The following is a 22877-nucleotide window of genomic DNA, read 5'->3' on the forward strand; positions in this document are numbered from 1 at the left end:
TAGCTTTAGCTGTTAGCCAGAGCAGTTTTAGTGAAATGTGTTCCGATCATTTGTTTGTTTTTTTTCCTGGATAAAGATGTAGTCGTTTTATTTAGATACTGAAATGACTGGTCTAGCTAGTATAACAGAAATATATGGGGAAATTAAATTTTCTGTTTCATTGCCTTATCTTTGATTGATGTAGCATCCTTTTGGAGAATATTAACTATAAATAAAATATTGATGACATTTTTTTTTTTTTTCAGCCTAAAAACATTCAGGGAAGGTGAAGTACTCTTCTCTCTTAGTGTCAATAACCTCCATCCAGAAATAGGGTATCCTGCACGTAGCCCAAGAAGCAAAACCCAGGGCACAAAGGTCTGCAAATAACTCGCTGCTGCTCCTTAAGCTTATTGCTTTGAGCACACTGTAATAATTGATGGTGACTTACTTGAGCCTGTCAACATTTTTATCAATTTATAGACAGAAAAAAAAAATCAAAGTGAAATTATAAGTGTAGCCCCCATTCCCAGTGGAAATTATGGCCTTTCATATAACCCGCTGTTGGGAGAAATCTCTGAACACCCCAAGAAACTCATGAACACACATACTTTGATGGACTGTCTAATATTTAAGTATAAATGTCTGCAGTACTAATAGTGCATAAGATGGAAACAGGTTAATTGCATGATAGAAGGGTGCAGTGACTACCTCTGGAAATGCATGAGTATTCTCACGGTTATTCCCACACATGCATGCATAGTCAAATAAATTGGTGCAATTGTATGTGCATTCATAGTTAATGCATTGGAAGACTAAGGAGGAACTCCATTATAGAGGAGAACAAGGGGAATTCCCTCTGTTGAATACACAGGCCCATCACCCAGGGCTTTGAACACACACTACTGTAGTGTGTGTTGAATGAATTAGTCCATTGTAATTATTGATACACCCCCTTTCTTCTGCAATGACAATTAGCCTGAATGTATTTCAATATTTCAACGTTCCATGTTTTTTTTTTCTCCTCTCTATTGCCATCTATCTATACACTACGCCAAAGGGAATGGCTATTATGCATGCACTGACAGGCAATCATAGGGATCAAATGAATCTGAAAAAAGTCAAATGGGGATACTCTTGCCTGCTGTTACTCTAATTCCATTTGACTCTCAACATGAAATTCCCATTTATTTGTAAGTGAGATGAAGCCGAGATAAGGCTGAGCCGCAGCGCAGCTTTCCCTGAGGTCAGATGTCTCAGAGGTTAACATCACAGGTTTGACATGGGCATGTGAATGTGCACAGAAAACTCAAACACAGTGTACATGCAGCACTTACCTACAGGCTTCTCCTAATGACATCGTTGAGTGTTTTGATCAGGCGCAAATTTGTTTTAATTCAAATGAGAGAATCTGTTACTTCCATATCACCCTGTTGTAAATGCATTGCTTTTTGCATGCATTACGTTTTGTTCGCATAGGATTTATCTGGCTCACCTCTGAGTCACCCTTCAAGCAATACACAAGTTACTGTCCAGTGAAAACTAATTTATTTTCAATTTACAGAATCTGTTTGCTACTGTATCATTCTGTTGTAATATAGTTCAGTGCTGCATGTGATGTTTGAAAAAAGCTGTTATTTGTATATAGAATACTTTCATTTCACTAGCTCTCTATGATGTGTCTGTGATGAAAATTAGTGTTTGGATTTAACATAACAGAACCACTAGTTTCCCTGGTTAATCAAGCATCAGGATCTTTAAGTACAACAGTGAAATCCCTTTTTTATGCAGTGTGTTATATCAATGTGTGTCCGTGTTTCTAACTTATTGATGCAAGCCTCTTTTTATGGAGCTTGTCCTGTGATGCCTTGTGGGAGGATTACTGCACAAGTGTTTGTGGGAGCTGACCTCTTCCATTTTAAATCTTTCAGGCACGTAACTCTTACTCCAACGAGGTGGTGGCCATCAAAAAGATGTCATATAATGGCAAGCAGACTACCGAAGTAAGAAAAACACACACACACACACACACACGCACAGGAACATAATGACAACCAACACACCAAACTTTGTACTCAAAAACCAAGGTGCCTCTGTGGATGCACCACTACAATTTGGTGCGTGTGTCTTTGAACCATATCACAAAAAAAGCTCAAGTTCAAGGCATTTGTTCAGTCTGTGGTAAGATGGTATTTATCTCACATGCTTAGACACAAATGTAGAAGAAAGAGAGCAAGTGCTCAAAATGCAAAAGCAGTATATCACTGCTGTTTCATATAAAACTTTAACACTACCTTGTGAGATTGTAAGATGTCTTATTTGTGGTGGCTAGTTACCCTAAAAGAACAAAAAATAATGTAAAAGTAATTAGTCACCACCAGATGCAAAAATTAGAACAAACATGTGCCTCCCTCAAGCAAACCACTGGAAAGATTTTAGGCGCAAGGCAGAAGTGTATTTCAGAAGACGTCCTCTGTGATCACTGCTTCCACCAGAGCTGAACTTCAGCCCACATCTCTGTGGTTTAGTAAACTTTCTTTTTATAAACCTGTGAATGATGGTTTTGTGAGAGGACTCTGGTTTGACATTGTCAGACTTTTTCTAACTAGTTTCAATTTTGTGTATTTTATTACTGTTCAGTATTTATGTTGGTGCAGTGCTATTAAAAAACTTGTAACTGGTAGCAGATTGTAAGAGCCATAACACCTGTGTGCGAGTGGTCACTACCATGAGGCCAGCTGCACCATTGCAATCAAAGTCACAACAATGCCCACTTGTGTGTTACTGTGATTGTACCTATAGTGTGTAACCATCTGCGTGTCTGGTTTTGCCTTTGTTAGAAGTGGCAGGACATCATTAAGGAGGTCAAGTTTTTGGGACAGCTGCGACACCCAAACACGATTGAGTACAAAGGCTGCTACTTGAAAGACAACACTGCCTGGGTTAGTGTATCCTTCTTCACATCTCCTCTTATCAAAGTTCTTCTCTCACAGTTTTGCAACACTGTTAGTTTATCGTTTTCTTCCTCTCTGTCTGATTCTTTTCCTCTTTGTCTTTATTTCTTCTCATGTCCCACTGACCGTGTTTTCCTGCTGCCCACTAAAGTTTCTCTGCACCACATCCATTGTAGACATTGTAATCCGATCACTTTGCAGTTGAGAACAACTTCACAAGTTTTCACAAATGACTTAAAGCCTTGTAATTAGGATATTTTATGATAGAGTCCTCACCATATGAATGATTAGTTATGCAGCTGTAACTGTATTCTATTTCAGCTGGTGATGGAGTACTGCCTGGGCTCCGCATCAGATTTACTAGAGGGTAAGTGTATTTATTAATGTTTAATGTGCACACACACTTTCAAACGTATAATTATAAAACTGGATTTATTGTCTGGGTCAAGCTATTTACCTTAACATTTTTCCAGTAAGTAACTGCACAAGGCCAAGAAATAGTTTCAAAACCACCACGTAAAACCTTAACTCGTCATTTTTACACTTGGGTTATTGGACACATTAAACAAATTAAAGATAACATTAATAAGTGAGCTTTAGCAGAACCTTTAGACAGGACTAGGCTACCTATTTCCTCCTGTGTCTAGTCTTTATGCTAAGCTAAGCAAACATAAGCAGAAGTTGTTAATCTCGGAAAAAAAAGAAAAAATGTCAAACCATTCCTTTAAAGAAGTTGTGAATATGTGAACACTGAAATCAGACTGGTTTGAGGTAATGATGGGGCAAGTTCTTGACAAGCAATCAATTCTCTTGTAGATTTATTTGTATCTTGTAGAGTTTTGGTACATTTGTTTTGGGTTGACATTGCTTAACTCTACATGAGCTACAGCTTCTAAAACAAGTCTCATTAAACCACAGGTAGCTTGTGCCTGTAGGTTTATCTGACACCAGTAGACTTAACTTCTCTACCTAATTTTCCCTCTCTAGCTCTGTAGCTAAATATGAAAATGAGATTACTGTTTGACCTTAGTTCATGAGGTTTTGAAATGAGGAACTGCCTGCTATCAGATGGCTGCATTCATATCTTAAAACCCATAAAACCTCATGATCTGTAATTATTTTCTATGGTTATTTTTTAGACAGGTGAAGCTTACTATAGAACAAACCAGAGAAGAAAAAGTACTCCATACATGCTTGGTGTGAATGCATGCTTAAGGTCAATCACTGCAGCAATTCCCACAAAGAGCTTCTCGTAGCAAGATAATACAGTGTAAATGTAGAATCTGCTGGTTTGTAAGTGAATTTAGCATCGTTATGTGGTCTGGCCTGTAATGTTGCATTGAGGACTTTGATAAGACTGACAGATGAAAGATCATATCGGTGTTACATTAGTTTCTAGATTGAATACTTTTTTAAGCACCAAAAAAAAAACATTTTCCACTTTTCAAAGCTAGAACACTACTGAACTGTTATGACCTGAACCTTATGTGTTATTTCAAGCACCTATGTGTGTACTCATCACTTACGTAGATACACTGTCGTGACAGTTGGCCTTGGCCTGTGTCTTTTTTTTTTTTTTTACTTCAGCCTGTATAAAGATTTCTCTGTGATAATTCTGCTGTGACCTTTTTGCTTTGGATGTAGTTTCTGTCAGTCCACACAGGGAGCCAGCGTAGGAGACCATATCACAGATGTTTACATGTTATCCATATGTTAGATGCCAACAGAGTACTTTCTTATTGCTCTATCAGCAGGAGCAGGACAGACTGGTACAGTTTTTTTTCCATGAAGTCTTCATCTCATGACTATATGCAGACTTTATTCATTATATAGGCCTTTGTGTAGAACTGATATAGTTCATTATTGTATTATTCAAGTCCTCAGGGAATTCCTACTCATTTCCATTGTACTTATTTTTCCCCAAGTTCATAAGAAACCACTCCAAGAGATGGAAATTGCTGCCATTACCCACGGTGCCTTGCTAGGACTGGCTTACCTACATTCCCATAATATGATTCACAGGTGAGTCAGTTTGTTTCCTCACTCAGAAACATTTCCCCAGAGGAACATACAGTGACTTCTGCAAAGACATGATAAAATGAGATGAGAGACGCTCATGTTCTCCCTTTATTGCAGTGTTTACTAATTAAGTTGTAAAGACTCGTGTCTGTACTTGTTTCGTGCTTCTTGAATATCACTGTCAGGAAGTAACAACCCTCCTGTTGCACTGGTTCCTACACTATTATCTTTAATGGCATACAAACTTGATTGACATCTAACTGTGTTGCTGTATGAATCCTTTTGTCTGTTCTGTGTCATCACAAGTGTCATTGCAGACAAGGAGACCCGTATCTTCATTTTCAGACATGCATTACATTTGATGGAGACTTACTGCTGTCATATTTTGTATTTTAGTATATTAACTTTTCTCTTCATGTGCTCCCTCTCTTCATCCCTCTCTCCCCATCCAGAGATGTGAAAGCTGGTAACATCCTGCTGACTGAGCTCGGTCAGGTCAAACTGGCCGACTTTGGCTCCGCCTCCATTGCCTCACCTGCCAACTCCTTTGTGGGAACACCTTACTGGTAAGTATACACAGGACTTAAGTCATAGACATATGGTAGGGCACAGGACTCCACATCCTGAGAAAACCAACATGAAGTGCAATATTTTTGTCGGTGTATTACTTTAGTGTCTGTCCTTTTTTTCTTTTATTTGCGTAGAAATTACCAGCTGTTTTGCTTAAGTTAGATGCTTTTATAGTTTGTTTTTTTTTGTTGCAGGATGTGAGTTTTTCATGTTGTTGCCATCAGGCTTTCTGAATTTGAAACCGCTGAAGCCATTGTCATAAGTTACAGGACTTTAACAGCTTTATGAAACCAGCAATGTTACATATTCCATGTCTTAAAGGGACTTAGGTCTATCTCTCAGTATGGCAAGTCTATTATATAATGTAACAGAAGCTGCTGCCATAATGTCCTCTGTTGTTTTCCTCTCATATATAAATGATCAGCTCCACAGAAAATATTCACTCAAACACTCTTGGCAGCTTTGATGGTGAATGAAATCATCATATAATCACTTATCATGTTAAATTCAAACACAAACACAAGTTTTCACACATTTATAGAAACACACACACATATTCCAAAAACTGAGCTGCTATCACAGCATACCAGAGTCTTTAAAAGCTATGAGAGGCTTAGCAGATTATAACATTTTCATGGATTTTACCACATACTTAATAAACTCTGTGTGTGTCTGCGTGCGTGCGTGCGTGCATCTATGTGTGTGTGTGTGTGTGTGTGTGTGTGTGTGTGTGTGTGTGTGTGTGTGTGTGTATCTCTGTCCTCAGGATGGCCCCAGAAGTGATCCTAGCCATGGACGAGGGTCAATACGAGGGGAAAGTGGACATCTGGTCCCTGGGTATCACTTGTATTGAACTGGGTGAGCATACATCTACCTACTTGTTAAAAATATATTTATGCAGCCCTGATTTGATTAAATGTGATGCAACAAGTGGAAAAAGTATATGTTCAATTTCAAATCTGCCTCATTCAAGGAGAAGCAGATTGTGAAAACTTTGGCACTAAAACATCACTCGTCCTCCCTCTCCCCCATCTATCTCTGTCTCCCCCTTCTTTTCTTCTTTTAGCGGAGCGTAAACCGCCCTTGTTCAACATGAACGCCATGAGTGCCTTATATCACATCGCCCAGAACGACTCTCCCACGCTGCAGTCCAATGAGTGGTGAGTTGAACACACTTCCAAATATTGTTTTTCTATTTTTTTCCCCATCCAGGGAGAAAATCTGGAGAGTTCAAAAAAATATCTGAATTTTTTATCACATCCCTCTATTTTAAATGCATAGTCAAGAATGCAGTCCAGTGATGTGATCGGTCAAACTGACAGTCCATGCCAAAAATTTGTCACTCTCTCAAACTTATTTATCCACAATCAAAATAAAAGCCAGTGAGACTGCTAATACAATACCTCCAGTCAGCTGTGAAAATTAATGCCCAATCTGATCTGGGCTCAGTCAGAGTAAGACATCCCTGTGTTAATCTGCACGACCTGTGATCCCTGCGACAGGCTTTGTGCAAGGTCACGCTCTAAGTCTCTTATGTAATTACCTGAGAAACCTCCACCAAAGAAATACTATGAAAATACCCACACCATTCCTGCAAGGCTGTAAAGCATATTTTCATGTATCAACATCAAAACAAAGTAGTGTGATTATTCTAATATTATTCTAGTAGTTAAATCTCACATTTTTTGTTTCCCATACTAAGTAGGATGTTTCTTTGTATCCACACTCTGTGTTCTAAATGTAATATGAGAAAACAGCCTGCTTTTTGCATTACTTTATGCTGCTCTCAGCCTTACAGCTCATGACTGTGGATGCTAATAGATTCTCTAGAGACTCTCCTTCCAGACATCAAAAAAACTTAAAGCAATTTAATTTAGGCCAGCAGGTTTTAAACAGCTCTTGGCTGTCTCTTTGCAACACCGGCCCATCCCACAGTGTTGGAAAAAGCACCTTTTTTCAGTCAAGACTGGTTGTCCTACTATAAAACATCATCAAATTTGACATTTTCATGTTAATTCAGCTCATAAATTAAGAAACTGTATGTGCCATTGTTGATATCTGTTGATTAAGAATATCTCTGTCTGTCAATATGCTTTTTATGTAAAGAAATTAAACTGATTTGGTTCTTATTTTTTACAGTTGTGTCACATACAAACACACTAATAACTATTAATAGGTGTTCATTGTTGCTTTGAGGATTAATTAGTCTATAAACAAATGATTTAGGCTAGCTGGAGCATGAATGTTAATACTTAGACTGTACCACAATACCATTGCTATTTGATAATTTATATTCTCGACAAATAATCCATGAACACATTCTGTATAGTATCCTCTATATTAGCTATAAGATTCAATCAGTATAAGCTTTCACTAACCTGGAAATAAATGTTGAGGTAATGGAGGAATTTGGTAGGAAACCATGTAAACTTGGGCTCAGCCGAGAAGAGGATGTGTATTGAGCAGTATAAATGTGTAGAGAGGTAGGTGAATTAGATTGGCAAAAATGGTGTAAAAGGACACTAGCAGCAATTTAGCCAGGCAGCGAAATATTCCACTGCTCTTCTGAGCTGCTGTGACCACTGCTCACACATCGCGTCGAGGTGCGATTGTCATTGGGGGAAACAACACTCATGAAATATTAACCTTATGTTTGATGTTCTCCCTATAATTCACCTTTTTGTGCTTCACTCATGCTGTCACTCCCGTTGGTATAAAAGTGAATGACGTGTTTGAGGTCCTAGGCATGCAGAGTCGTGCAGGTGTTTGTTTCTTGTAATATTTTGCAATAATCTGTATCTCCTGCACAGCCGAGGCAAGTAGCTGACTGTTGCTCTCTATCTGCCTCAGCTCAGCCTGAGGGCATCAGTGGCCTTCCTGTGTCTTCCACCCAAGCTCTGAGTTAAATAAGCGTTCATTTTTTTTTATACTTTACAAGAGAGCATGTATTGCGGGCTCTGACAAAAATGAAGCAATGAGAAACAGGAGGCAAGGGGAGTCTTTTAAGTTAGAATTTGCAGCCTATGACTGTGCATGGAGATCGCCTGTTGTAAAATTAGCGTTGGTTTCTAACATCGGGATGAAGCGAGCGAGTGTGTCGGGCGGCGCAGGGTTGTGGTATTTTTGGAGGAGCTCCAGCGGCCCGAGGCGTTAGCAACATCCCGCCAGATGAGACTAGTAGAGACATCAGCTCAATAGTGTTACTTCACTACACAAACACAAGAGCGCACTGTATACACATTGGCTTGACATACCTTGGTTAACCACAGAGGACATGAGATGTTAGAGGTTAGGTGGTGGAGAGGTGCTGGACTGTTGCACTCACTGACCCCACAATGACCCCGAAAGTGTATATACTGTCAAAATCCTAAGTAGTATCATAGGCTACTTTATCTTAACAACCCATAGCAACAATTTAAACACACAGTGTAATGTGTTATCAAGAGAATATTTTTAGATCAGAGTCAGTAGCACAGTGTTCCACAGCTCCAGTGGCCTATATCTTTATTGCTCCATATATTTACATAACCCATATATGATTCATATATGGGGCTACACTGAGAGATTACAAAGGATTGCTGGGGTTTAATTCATTGATATGGTAAACACAGCACAACAGAAGAAGAGATTACTCATCACGTTAAACATTCATTGACAATAAGTGCAGTAGGTGTGGCTTAAGGTAGCCTATCATTAGATTGTCACTGCTGTTAATGCTTTACTTACTCTGATTTAAGTATGTCTGACTGAGAAGGGGAATCTATAACCTCTCATCTCACTGTCCTCTTTACCCAGGTCTGACCCCTTCCGGAGCTTCGTCGACTACTGCCTACTGAAAATTCCTCAGGACAGACCCTCGTCAGGGGAGCTGCTAAGAGTGAGTGGGCTTCCTCTGTAATCCTTCCAGCTGTGACCTCACTTCCTGTCTCAGTCAGTCTCCGAGCCATGTGAATGAGTCACTCCCACCCACCCACGGCTCCCTAATATACAAGCAAATACACAGTGTATTCTTCAAACGCAGGAATCAAGCACCCCGCTGAGAACTGCTTATGGGGTCCAACTGATATAGGTTTTTAAATGCTGTTTCTACCCATCATACATACAATTAGAGTGTCTTTGTTTTTGCATGCAAGAAAATATGCAAAATTAGAAGCATTTTAGAAAGGCTCCATTCTTTTCTTCATTTTTTTCTTCATTTTTTTTTTTTTTTTTTTTTTTTTTTTTTTTTACAAAAGAACCTTATCTCAAGACCTACTTGCGTGACTTTTCTGGAGTTTTGAAAAAGACAAGTAAATGGTTGAGGCTTCAAAAACAAGACACTGAAATGTGGCCTGAGGAATAGAAATAGGAATTGTTTTGTGTAACTATTTCCAAGGTCAAGAAGGAATCTTCAAGCTAAAAATTTGATAATTTTGTCACGTGTCTCCACTGTCATCTGACGGAAGAAAAGCGTACACCCAAAAACCACAGTGAGCACACACAGTGTTAATCTATGTATATTCTTTGTGTTTCCCTTGTAGTTGAGGAGTTGATCTTGTTGTTTGTGCGACCACCAGGTAATCCTATTGGTCCACTAAGAGTTTTATGTTCTTGGTGATCACACTCAACGGTGCGGTAGCCCAAGCAGCAGCTTTCACACCTGCCTCACCTTAGGGAAGGTGGGTGGTTAGGTAGCAGTTAGATGAGGGGCTCTGGACTGTCGTCAGGATACGATCTCTTCCCAGCACCCCTGACCCAAATCCTGTCCGAAAAACCATTAAAGAGGGATAAGTACCAAACAGACTTTGGATCAGTGTCGAAAGGGCTGCTTTATGTTGAAGGGCTTTTTGGGGGTTGGAGTGTAGCTTATGATTAATACCCCACTTTCCCCTCTCAGAGACACACACACATTCTCGCTCTCTATCTCTCTCTCTCTCTCTCTCTCTCTCTCTCTCTCTCTCTCTCTCTCTCTCCCTCCCCCTCCCTCCTCCCTCTCTCTCTCTTCCTCTCAGTGTGCACCCACACACACATACATACACACAGGCACACGCCCCTCCAAGCTCTTTAAAGGGGAAATCAGGTCACTAATCTGGGGGCCTTGAGCTATCAGCTTCAGGTTAAACACACTCTCTCCCTGTATACCTCGTTCAGAGTAATAATAATTATAAAAATAATGAAATAATAACCGCTCGGTGACATACTCCCATAAGTACTGCACAGTTAAAAATAGCTCTGTGTGTTATTTGGTTTGGGTTGTATTTTTTTAATCCAATAATTTAACTAGCAAACCACAGATAACAACCGTTTCCCAGAGGACAAGAGGGTGTGTTCACATTTATTATTTTGACCAACCAACAGTCCAAAACCCAAAGACACCATGACGTTAATAATAATCATATGTGATGAAATGCATTTAAGATCATAAAGTGATGAAACGAGTAAATCTGGTAGAAGAGGCTGGTGATGCGACGGTGTACTGCACATAGAGGGAAGGGACTGAAGATGCCATGAAAATGCTGTCACTTCTTCTTAACACCACCTTTATAATGAGCAAAAATCCTGGAGATAAGTTCTCACAGGTCGTTGGGACGGGGGTGGCCAACCACCCACACTCTGTAGGTCCATCAGAAAACGGGACAAATCACTCTCATCTCTATTTTCAGAGCGTGATGTCATTCCCCTGTGTCCTGACTAACCCATTACACCAGCATCTGTCACATGGAGAGGGAGGTGTGCAGAGAAAGAGAGCTGGGAAATGGACCTAAAAATATATATTTTTTCATACAGTATATTATGTATATTTTAGTCCAGTACTCTGGCATTGAGTACATTTCAGCCATTTAAGCACACAATATTTTATGAATGAGAGTGACTAAGAGGAGGTGTGAATATGAGTGTGTGGTGGAGTGGGTGGAAGTGCAGGGGAGAGATGTTGTGTTTTTGTTTTTATTTTTATTTCATCTTGATGTCAGTACATTGCCTAAAAATACGAAAATAAAAAACAACTACACACACACCCTCAACTGCCCATTCCTGCCCCCATGCCACCAGCCCCACCCACCCACTCTGGCCTGCTGATTATGTAACAATCTAAATAATTACATAAATGCATAATGGCCTGGCTTCCACCAAATTGCACCTCCATCAAATTACAAAAAGGTCGGTCCCTTACAGTAGCACTGTTTGCAGCTTAGAAATGGGATCTTAAGTTTCACCAAACAGTTTAGTGTAAGACTGTGTTAGGAAATATCATCACAAAGTCGTGTTTTCATAAAGATAATCCTGTTGCTGTTGGTCTTTAACTTTCTTGTTGTACGAATTTGGCTATGTTTGTTAAGAAATTTTAGGTGGCTAATATACAGTAGTGTGTATACATGTGGCCCCAGATATGGTTATGAAATGATGATTGAATTCATTTTTCTTTACAGACAGGTTAATGTTTGTAGGCTCTCCTCAAAAAACAGAGAAAATCCAGATTAAAAGACTGAAACCTCTCAATTAATTACCAGCGTATTACTCATCGGTTGTTTCTGTTTCTTGCTATGATTGAATTGACGTAGTCATTAACTTCGTGCCAAGGCAAATACAGTTAAGACGTTATTTTTTGGAAAGAATAGGATTAAGAGTATTTGTGAAAATCGATTTTTATGGACAATCTTACACAGATACCATGTGTTCAGTGCACTGGAGGATGTAACTGGGACTCCCAAGACCCAACCTACAGGCGCCCTCTAGTGATGGTCCCAGTTGTGGTGCTTATTGAAATAATGCACTGGGTGAAAGAAATTAAATTTCCTTTAAAAAAAAAAAACAAAAACAATTTATCAGTTCTTTGAGAACATCAGCGTACCACATGAAAGCTTTAAGGTCCTAAAGTTTTGAAGGTGTTGTCATATCATAGTTTTCATATTTACTGAGAAGTAACAAAAATTTAAATTTCCTCCATCTTTCCAGAAAAGACCACCTTTTTTGTTTGACTTTACTTCTCATATAAATGTTTATTGTTTGCTGTTAATATATTTAAATTATTAGTTTAAACTGGTTTAAATTGTCATTTGTAGTCTATAATGTTTTCATAATAATGTTTTTGTGAAAAAATTGAAATACAATTGTTTTTGAACATACACACTTTTTCAAATTGCTACTAAGCTATTTTAGAAAATAAGTCATTAGCATTAACTGAAATCAATAATTTATCATCCATTTATCCATCAATTATGGTATATAGACTAAATGTAATTCATCAAATCAAATTACTGTAATCTAATTGTTCCCACCCTCTGTCCATCTTTAAATAACTTCTGATCCAACTGACTATCTCACTTTCTCCCTCTTGCTCTCTCGCCAGCATGATTTTGTGCGTCGGGAACGGTCGCCGCGCATTCTCATTGACCTCATCCAGAGGACCAAGGATGCGGTGCGTGAGCTGGACAATCTGCAGTACCGCAAGATGAAGAAGATCCTCTACCAGGAGAAACACAACGGGCCCATGGGGGAGAGCCAGGAGGAGGAAGAGGTGGGATGAAGTCAGAGAGGGAAGAGGATAAGGGGGAGTCTCAGTGGAAAAGAGATAATACAGAGATGAGAATTATAAAGTTTGTCTAGAGTAACACTCGAAGTAGGCAAGTGGAGAACAAGGGTTAAAAACATGAAACCAGTTGGGCTCCATTTAAATTCTGATCAGAATCCTCTAACTTTCACCTCAAAGAGAAGTCTGTCATCAATTTTCAGTCCATCCATAATACACAATAATTCCACAATCCACATCCATAATAATTTTTAAGATTTAAAAGATTAATTGTTTGGTCTCTAAAATATCTGAAAATATTGAAAAATGTCCATCACAAGCTCCTCTTGTAATGAGCAAAGGCTGTTTCTTCAAATTTCTTTGTTGACCCAGCAGTCCAAACCCATAAGGTGTTCAGATTATAAGGATATAAAACAGAGGGTATCAGGAAATCTTTACATTTGAGAAGCTGGACATTTGTATTGCACTGCAGTGAGGGAGGTTTTCCCTTAATTTGAGTCAACTAACAGAGGATCTCAGATTCATAGTACAAAGGGAGAGGACAGGCTTCATAGTCTGAAGTGATGTTATAGAAGTCTTCTGCTGCCGCCATAGCCTGACATTGAGATGAAATGCCCCATAGCTGACCTGGCATGAGGCAGCATGAATAGGCATGGACAGCCAGCAGCCACAGTAGTGTCATACTACACCATGTGACGCAATTCAGAGCAGCCACCAGACATCACTGCAACAAGACACCGCTGAAGACTTGCAGTCCCAAACCTTGCTTTCTGGTTTCAGGGGAAGATGCAGTGCATGTGATTATAGCATCCTGATGCTGACAAGTCTGTTACTGGGGACTTGACTGAATTGTCTGTTGTTTGATTCCCTTTATCTGTCATGTACACACACTCAAGTGGACTTCGAATCTGAAGACATCTCAGTCAGACCGATGTGCGTTAACATAAGCATTGACACAGGTGAATGATACAGACACGTACACATCTAAACAATTAGAGGTTAATAGGCAATTTAGAATGACTTTGACTCTAATGCAATCCAGAGGTCATTAGTTATTTTCCCTGTGTTAGGGTGACTGTGTTTAATGATACAAGTTGGAGAGCCCTGTGTATATTAGAGTGATGGACATATGAGTCTCATCTCTGCACAATTGCAGGACTCTTGAGAGCTCATTTGTGGAAGCGTGTCTTAATGAATATGTGTGGATGTTCACTTGCAGGACAGCGAGGCAGCCAGCTGCAAGATGAACAGCCTGGGCAGCAACCACTCCATCCCCAGCACCTCGGTCAGCACGGGCAGCCAGAGCAGCAGCGTGAACAGCATGCAAGAGGTGCTGGACGACAGCTGCTCAGACATGACCATGATGCACCCCCAGGACTACAGCAGCACCCTGGACTCCTCCCCGCACACCAAGAAGGTAAAGGTCAGGGGTGAAAGTGGGGTGGTGGGAGGTGGGTGGTGAGTATAAGGAGCTGGATGACGAAGTAAAAGTCACATTATCCAAAACTTGAGCTGGAAACTGGAAAGCAGTGTGAGCAGCTCTCTCAATCAACCAGGGCCTATCTGGACACCAAATTCCACTGATTTCCATTCAGGTTTTTAAGATGCTCATCTGATATAGATACAAATAAATGAACACGCCCTGACAACTTTTTACTTTTTCACAATAATTGTCCTCTTATTTGATATGCTGAGGTAGGACTCTTGCAGAAGTGAACACTTTTCTCAAAATGCCATGCACCTAGGTTTCTAAGAATTGACTTCCTCAGAGAGTACATAAAAGACAGCATGCATTATCAACAAATGCCATATTACTAGTACAGTCACTTCCTTTCTGAGGTAATAACTGTGCTCCAGAAATGAAAAGGGCACATGGCTCCATGCAAACATCCTCTGGGTTTCTCTCACTGTTTTCAAGAGTATTCTTAATCCCCTCCCCCCTGAAACCATGGAAACCATCGACACAGTGTTCGCTGTTTGGCAGATTGCTTTAAGTTCATCACCGACACTGTTCACACTTCAAGAACAAAGGCTGTGTACACATGTCGACACACACACTCCACACAAATTCCCCTCTTACAACTCCTGCACACTTACACTCCCACATTCAGCACACACAGGTCAACACAATGCCAACACAAAATCTCATATGACTTAAAACTCTGTGAAGAGAGGGCTGTCACTGCTCTGTCATTCTCTTTCTTCATCTGCTCTTTGTATTTTGACAGGGTATGAATAAGGACGTCACTGCATGAATAGACAGCCAGTGTGTTTCAAGTTCAGGGGCTGAACTGAGAACAAATGAAAGTGACACATATTGTTTTCAGATGCTGATGAAGATCCCTCCTCACATAAATCAAGTCTTTGGTCCCAGGGCTCCTGAAAGTGTTCACTCACTTTTTAATTGAAGGGGGGTTGAGTGTTGACATTTCCTCATGTTTTGCAAGGTTACAGTTGACACAGATTTAGCAAATGCTGAAAATTCCTTTTGATTTTTGGATGTTGTGTGATTAAAATCAGTGGGGGATTTTGTTATTTAAAGAGTTTTAATACTGTCACACCTTTGAGTGAGTTAAAATCCACATTTTTCACCTTCGTTTGTATGCCTTACTCACTTCAGTGCCATTTGTTCTGGTATTATTTTAGATGAAGAGAATTCTGTGACTTAATCACTGACTTTAACCTATTTACCTTTTCTCCCGTTTGTGTTACACACAGGACCATCAGTACAACTGGGATGATGGGATCCACAGGGACCACCGGCCAGAGCTGAGGCCGGCCTCCTCTGACAAGAGCAGTCAGGCCCAAAATTACAAGAACCAGGGCCGCTTTGCCACCATAAAGTCAGCCTCTCTGGTAAGTGCAACAAAACGCTTCCATCTTTTCTATTGTTTTTTTCTTGTATAGAGCCTTAAATAGGATCATCCCTCTTCATGATCATTCATTTGTGGAGCTTGCTTGTGGAGAAAAAAAAATGTGTTGTTTTGAAAGCCAAAAACAGGAAAAAAAACTACTTCTTATAGAATCCAAAATCTGATTCCAAGTGTTACGTTTACACTGCTGCAGCATGTGAGGGCACAGAAGAGGCATTTTTTGGTTTCTCTGTGTTAAAACCTGTCAATCATTGTGAAGGACATTGAGTGTGATGTAATGTCTCTCTGCTGAATAAATGTGGTGTGGATTCATGTTAGGTGCACAAGCATGACTCTCCTCTGGCTTTGCTTCTTTACTCCAATCTCTTTCTCTATTTGTTTGCTATTTTATTCTTTCTTTACTGAAATGTCTTTACTTCCTCTCGTTATTTTCATTTGTATCCATCTTCACTTCTCTCTATCTCTTTGTTTTGACTCTCCAGTTTTGTCCCATTCTCTGCCACCGATCTCCATTTCTCCACTGTCATTCCTTTCATTCATCTCACTCCTTTTGTTTTCCCCTCTTGCACTACACTTTGCATTACCACTCCCCTCCGTCCGCCCTCTCCTTTTATTTCTCCCTCTCCTGCACTTGATAATACATCATTCTCAGATCTGACTCAATATTCTGAGTTGAAGGGGGTGAAATTTTCTCTCTCTCTTTCTTTCTCTGTCTCTCTATCTCTCTCTTCCTCCCTGTCTGTTGTCATGGAAACCGGCTCTAGTAACTAGTAAGTAGTTGTGGTGTTGTGTGGGAGCGTGTGTGTGCGTGCGTGCGTGTGTGTGTGTGTGTGTGTGTGTGTGTGTGTGTGTGTGTGTGTGTGTGTGTGTGTTTACTGATCCATGACCCAGTGGTTTTAATTGTGAGCCCCTTCTGCTGTCAGGTCTTAAACCAGACATTAGAGGACATGAATAAGGAAGACGTGTGTGTCTCCGGGTGTGTGTGTGTGTGTCCTTGCTGTCCTTGAACAGTACATGAACCATTGATAGATCATGGCTGTGTGTGTTATTCTGTTGACCAGCCGTGTCTTTTATCTGTATTCACACACCACTAGAGACTCCCTGTGTTTTTTTGTCAATCTTGCAGTATTAATTTCTTATGACTCGCAGTGCCATAGACATTGATAGGATCTGTATGAGTCCATCTGGAAGTAGTGCATATCCAGTCTACACCATCAAAGTTTTTTGGGTTGAAACCAGAAACGTGTCAAAAACTGAATTTCTCAAATTCCAGAATGAGGCAACAAATAAAAAGAATCCACTCTGAAATATCAACATGCACCTTTCATTTCTTGACTAATGTTGTGCTTTTCCTCCTTGTAGTCAAAAAAAGACATAACATAATGTCAGTTCCTATATCACACATTCACGTCACTGGGGGGAAACACTCAGCATTATCTTCAGAAGCCTCTACACCATTGGTTCCCAACCTTTTTGGCTAGTGAACCTTTAAAATGAAGCAATGTCGACTTGTGACAATCATCACTGGTTGTGTGTCTGCCACACAATGATTGATTATCTTTATTGTTTAACATGTATGATTTTGGCCTGAAAATATAAAATTATCAAGTAAGTCAACAAAACTATGTAATTTTCTGTTAGCTTTTTAATGTAACTCATAATTGAGTAATATTATCATAAAGGTTCTAGCTCATATTAATGATTTTCCTCATTATTTTGACATATTATCCCATGATTATAAGAAATGTGCTACCTTGCCACTAACCTAGGTAGCACAAGCTAGCTACTAGCTATGTTGATGTACCATAGCTGCCCCGACCCCAGTAAAGATGTACCAGATTTTCCTGTCGTCCTCTCTCAAGCTACACAAAGCTTCTTTAATAAGAGAGATAAGACATGACGCTAAGTGGGGAGACGAGAAAGATTTTGTTCCCACGCTAACAGTGTATGGTGAAAATAAACCTGCCTCTTCCTTGCTTTACACAAGGAGGTTATTATGGTGAGACACATCACTCATGTTGTCAGAGAGCAGCAGTTACAGGACAAGTAACTTTAAGTTTTCTGATGTAGAAAAAGACAGATAAGTGTATTCTGCTGTCCTCTACTTGAAAAGGAAAAGAAAATTCTTCCCTCTCCCCAGCTCTTGCATTTCCTATCATCCATATGTTCTTTCACATTACAGAAACATTGTCAGCACACTACAGAGTTCTAACGCTTACATTCCTGTTTAAAACTGTTTTGGCTCATTGTAAGTTGCTGTGGATTAAAGTCAAACTCCAATGTAAGCAGCTGAGGTGGCACACACTGCGTCGACAGCTCTGTGTAACTGAGGCTGTGTTGAAAAGAGGCGGCATCGTGTAAACCACAGTATCTCTGTCGTGTGATAGCGCTGGTCCTGCCCGCCGGCGCTGAAAGAGATGACATCATCTTTTTCTGCCGAGTGCAGACGTCCTCAGATTGGCCTCGACTCGCTGAGACTGGAATCAGCAGGTAGACAAAGAGAGAGGGAGAGAGAAGAATTGGGGGTCCAGATGGTGAGGGGTGATGGATCGCCAGAGAAGGGACAGACCGGAAGATGGAGAACAGGAAAAGAGAGATCTGAACACGTAGAATAGATTAAAAAAGGGAAAAATAAAAAAAACATACTGCTAGTTATAAGGTGTAGAAGGTACATCAGAAACACAAGTATGTAAATTCCAGAGTGAGAAAATGTGTTCATATATCAAAAAGACAATGGAGGAAATCATGGTGATGGAGGGAAATTCAAAAAGATTAAAGGGTGAATGAAATGAAAGAGCGTGGTAGCAGGAGAAGGTGAAGACGTGGTGGAGGACACAGGCTGCAGATATCGGAGGGATAAGAAGGACAGATGGAGAGAAGGACAGATAAGCAAACAGAGGTGAAACAAAAGAGCGGTGCAGATTGAAATCTAGATTGACAAAGAAGGACAAGGGTTTGAGAGAGTAGAGCAGAGAGTATGATCTGATGTTGGAAAACATGGAGAGAAAAGGAACAAGAGAGAAGTAAGGGGTGAAGCTGAAGAGAAGGACAGATAAAAGATATGGCAAGAAAAAGGAAAGGAAAGAGCAGGATGAAAAATTATCAAGGGAGATGTAAGAAAGGATGAGGAAGGAGGGAAATGGCAAAAAGAGATAGATGGAAGCGAGAAAGGAGAATGAATGTGACACACCAGTAGCGAGGGAGAGGGAGGGCAGGGGTTATTATAGGTCAGATGAAGTAACTGACTGAAGTGTGAAGCAGCGAGAGAGACAAACATCGTTGTAAAATGTTTCACCTCATCTGCAGCTCGACTCGTCTTCAGCTCTCTGTTGCAGGTTGTCAGCACGTCAACAACAGTGCAGCGTTTAAGATGCGTCAAAACATGCACCTTCCCCATCAGTCAGCTGTTTTTGCCAACAGTTGAAGCTTATAGCTCATAGCAACATGCTTTATTTGTATTTGCTGCATAGTTACACAGCAGAAAATGGTTAAGAGACTTATTGCGGGTAAATGTGAGAGGTTACAGTTAAACCAGATGCATTTGCATTTGCATCCCTTTTTGAGGCCCAGCAGATATATGAGAATACCGAGCCCCTCACATTTGTGCATCTACAGGAAAACAGGACAATAAATGAGGGTCTGTAGAGGCTTTTTGCTTCCCCTCTTTAACCAGATGACTTCACCATATGTTGCTATACATCTGTAGCAACATTCAAAGTGCAGCCATTTCTTCTTTTTTATATGTTGTATCTGACAAGAGGCCAGTTGAAACATTGTACTTTTCTTAATGTAAGAAAGAAGAACATTACAGTGTTGTAAGTCAAGCCAAAGAGCTGCTCATAAGTATTTTATCTATATATTTTTAACGCTTTTTAAAGACTCTTTATGATAATGTATATTTAAAAATTGTGCTGGCCCTGGTTGGTCATTGAGGAGCGGAGCTGGGGTCAATTCATGTTCACGGACACCAGACACCACAGCTCAAACTGTCTGTAGCTATTAATCTAATACAAACAAACATGCAAGAGGACAATTTGTGAATGCTCTCCCTACTTAACAACCACCAACAGGACAGCAGCTCTTCTATTCACCAAATCATGTCCTTTCAGTATGACACTAAATTTATTTAAGACAGACCAACTGCAAAATAAGCAGAATAACTACATTCAGCTGCTTAATTCCCACTGATCTCACTGGTACATTCACCTTTAGCCAGATGTGTATAAGAGACAGGTGAATATGATCTCCTTTCCAGTCCCTGAGCTTTGTGTGAAAGAGGCCATCACATGACGTGACTTGGCCCTTTGTGGCAGCATGCAGGGTGGCAGCAAAGCAAGTGACTAGGATTGGGAGCTGCTATTACAGTAGGGGTATTGATTCAACACAGATTAAAGAGGAGGGGAGCTCAACCTCCATCTATTTCCATGCCAACACCCCCTCACCCCCCTTCTCCTTCTAGATGCTCTTACTTTACTTTTCATTATTTCAATTTTTCCCCTTCTAACTCTCTCCCTGTCACTCTCCATCTGCTGTTTCTCCTTTGCAATCACCCCCCTCCCCTCATCTCTCCGCCTGCTCCTCTCTGACCTACCCCCCCCCCAACTTCTCTCACTCTTTCTCAATGAGGTATTCATGTGACCCACCTGCTGTCCGCCGCTTAGCGTTAGCCCAACTAAAGAGCCGCTCTGTGCTCTTGTTGGCCCGCAGAGTTGGCCTGCCTCATTCATAGTTCACACGCCTGCCTCGACCGCTGCGTGCCCAGGGCGCGAACCAAGGAGATAGGGAGAGGGGGGGTCCTCTTCCAGTAAGACGGGGGTCTCAGGGTGGCATCGGCGCTCAGACAGGGTTCTGTCGGGCATAGGATGCTGCACAAGGTTCCTGGATGCTGGTGCACTTGGCTAAAGTAGCCATCATGTTTGGCCTGAGGAGTTCAGGTGGAAGTTATGAGAAGATGCGGAGCGAGTACTACCTAGATGTGGAGAACCCTTTCTGTACTCAGGTTTGTGTGTCAGGTGTCGGTTTTGCTTAAAAAATTGTGACAATTCTGTTACGACATTCAATGTAGACTTCAATTAAATATTATGTGGCTGTTTTAATTTTTCTGTATAGTTTATAGTTTCTGTATAATTTTTCTGTTTGGTATAGTTTTTCTTTTTTTTTTTCCATTTGGCTTAAACACTTTTCCGATCCTGTTTGGTGTCCTGATCTGTGCAATGACTATGTATGTGCGATGGTCAAATGAAAGAGCTTTTGTTGGGGTCGAGGGGTAACTTCATCTAAAGGGATTTCACTGTATTTCTTTCTTAAGTCTTAATTTACCATCACTGGTTGAAACCTTTTAACTTTTTAAGTTGCAGACTGATTGCAGCAGCTGAACTGTAATACCTCACAGTATTGAAAGAATTCTGTTTTTAGCTATTCTTTGGAAAGATAGCCTGGGATGAATCGTTACTGCATATTTACAAAGGACAGGTGACAGGTGAAGTGTTGCTGCTTGGTTGCATGACATGTTTTGAAACCCTTTTATCTCTTTTCTATCTTAAATAATGTGTTTTTCAGTCTGATGAAAAAATCAGATATTGCAGCGCTCACATCTCTAAACGTTTCTTTCTCCACAGGTGACCAAGCAGATCCATGAGCATGAGCAGGAGAGCGAGCTGCGGGAGCAGATGTCGGGCTACAAGCGCATGCGGCGGCAGCATCAGAAGCAGCTGATTGCCCTGGAGAACAAGCTGAAGGCCGAGATGGACGAGCACCGGCTCAAGCTTCAGAAGGAGGTGGAGACGCAGGCCAACAACGCCTACATCGAGCTGGAGAAGCTGGCAAAACGCCACGCCGTGCAAACCGAGAAGGAGGTGGGATTTGTTGGGGGGGGGGTTATAGGGCATGAGTGGAAAGCATGAGCGGATGCATAAGTACAGTAACCCCTAAGTTATTTCACAGATGATCACAGTGGCCTACATGTACCATGCAACAATTGGCTAGGGGATAAGGTTTGCTTTGGAAAAACAGTGGAGGAAATGATGTTGAAGTTATTTTGATCATGTAGCTGCTGGAGGAAAAATGTTATTGTTTGAACCATGAAGCTCCAACTTCAGACTTACATTGACTACTAAGGAAAGTTTAGTTAAGACTTGACACACTGCTGCCACCCAATGATACATATGATGAAACACAAGGGCAGAAGTGGGTCACAGAATGTCACGCTCTGAAAAACAAGCTGCATATCTCTGCGATTAGCACACAGCGTGCTGTAGCAGCCAGGGAGATAGTATATCTGTACATATAAACCAGCATGTGCCCCTAAACAGCAACATAAACACACACTGTCACATGTGAGATGTGGGTGACTCGGCTAAACCAACAGGTTACCATGTGTTTTCTTACAGTAGTGTTTATCATTGACATGGAAATAGGTTTCTGTAGCAAGTAAATCTGCCATGTTTTGATATTTTTATGCAAAGTCATTTTTCACTGAACGTCTATAAATTGACAGAACCAGTGACATCCCAAAACCTTTAACTGGTTACGTTGTAATTAAACAGGACAAACATGTGAATAAGGGCTGCAACTAATTATTATTTTCATTAGGGATTAATCTCTATTTATTTTCTAAATTGTTTAAAATGATGAAATATTTAGAAAAAAAAAAGGCTTTTAGGATTTCTGTGAGCTCAAGGGACCGTCCTCAAATGTCTTGTTTTGTCCGACCTGCAGTCAAAAACCCAAACATATTCTGCTTACAATGATATAAAACTGCAAATCCTCTCACTGCAGAGGCTGGGACCAGAGAAAAATTACTAAAATGAATTGTTTACAAACAGAACTCTTGATCTACTGTAGCTTTTAAGTGATATCATACAAATTAGTATTTGTTCACAGTTCAGCACTGAGCTTGTAGCCTGTATTCAGAGTGAAGAACTCCATGCTAACAACTCCTCGCCCCTGTTTTCCTCCCGATTCATGCTGCCCCCC

At 40.5% G+C, this 22877-nt stretch overlaps 1 protein-coding gene across 1 annotated transcript in view; it reads left to right on the top strand.

The window, feature by feature from the left end:
- taok3a (TAO kinase 3a) overlaps positions 1–22877 on the top strand; it is a 63719-nt gene that overhangs the window by 33708 nt on the left and 7134 nt on the right. Inside the window, exons 4-15 of the mRNA XM_087176862.1 lie at positions 1911–1982; positions 2820–2921; positions 3255–3300; positions 4859–4955; positions 5405–5518; positions 6289–6380; positions 6589–6682; positions 9318–9399; positions 12850–13017; positions 14249–14446; positions 15748–15885; positions 21521–21766. Of these exons, the coding sequence (XP_087032988.1) occupies positions 1911–1982; positions 2820–2921; positions 3255–3300; positions 4859–4955; positions 5405–5518; positions 6289–6380; positions 6589–6682; positions 9318–9399; positions 12850–13017; positions 14249–14446; positions 15748–15885; positions 21521–21766 (1449 nt within the window). The remainder of the gene's footprint in view (positions 1–1910; positions 1983–2819; positions 2922–3254; positions 3301–4858; positions 4956–5404; positions 5519–6288; positions 6381–6588; positions 6683–9317; positions 9400–12849; positions 13018–14248; positions 14447–15747; positions 15886–21520; positions 21767–22877) is intronic.

The sequence above is a fragment of the Seriola lalandi genome, unplaced genomic scaffold (genome assembly GCF_002814215.2).
Source record: "Seriola lalandi dorsalis isolate HSWRI2012SDOR001 ecotype SW California unplaced genomic scaffold, Sedor1 jcf7180002054572, whole genome shotgun sequence".
In the NCBI taxonomy this organism is placed as follows: Eukaryota; Metazoa; Chordata; class Actinopteri; order Carangiformes; family Carangidae; genus Seriola; species Seriola lalandi.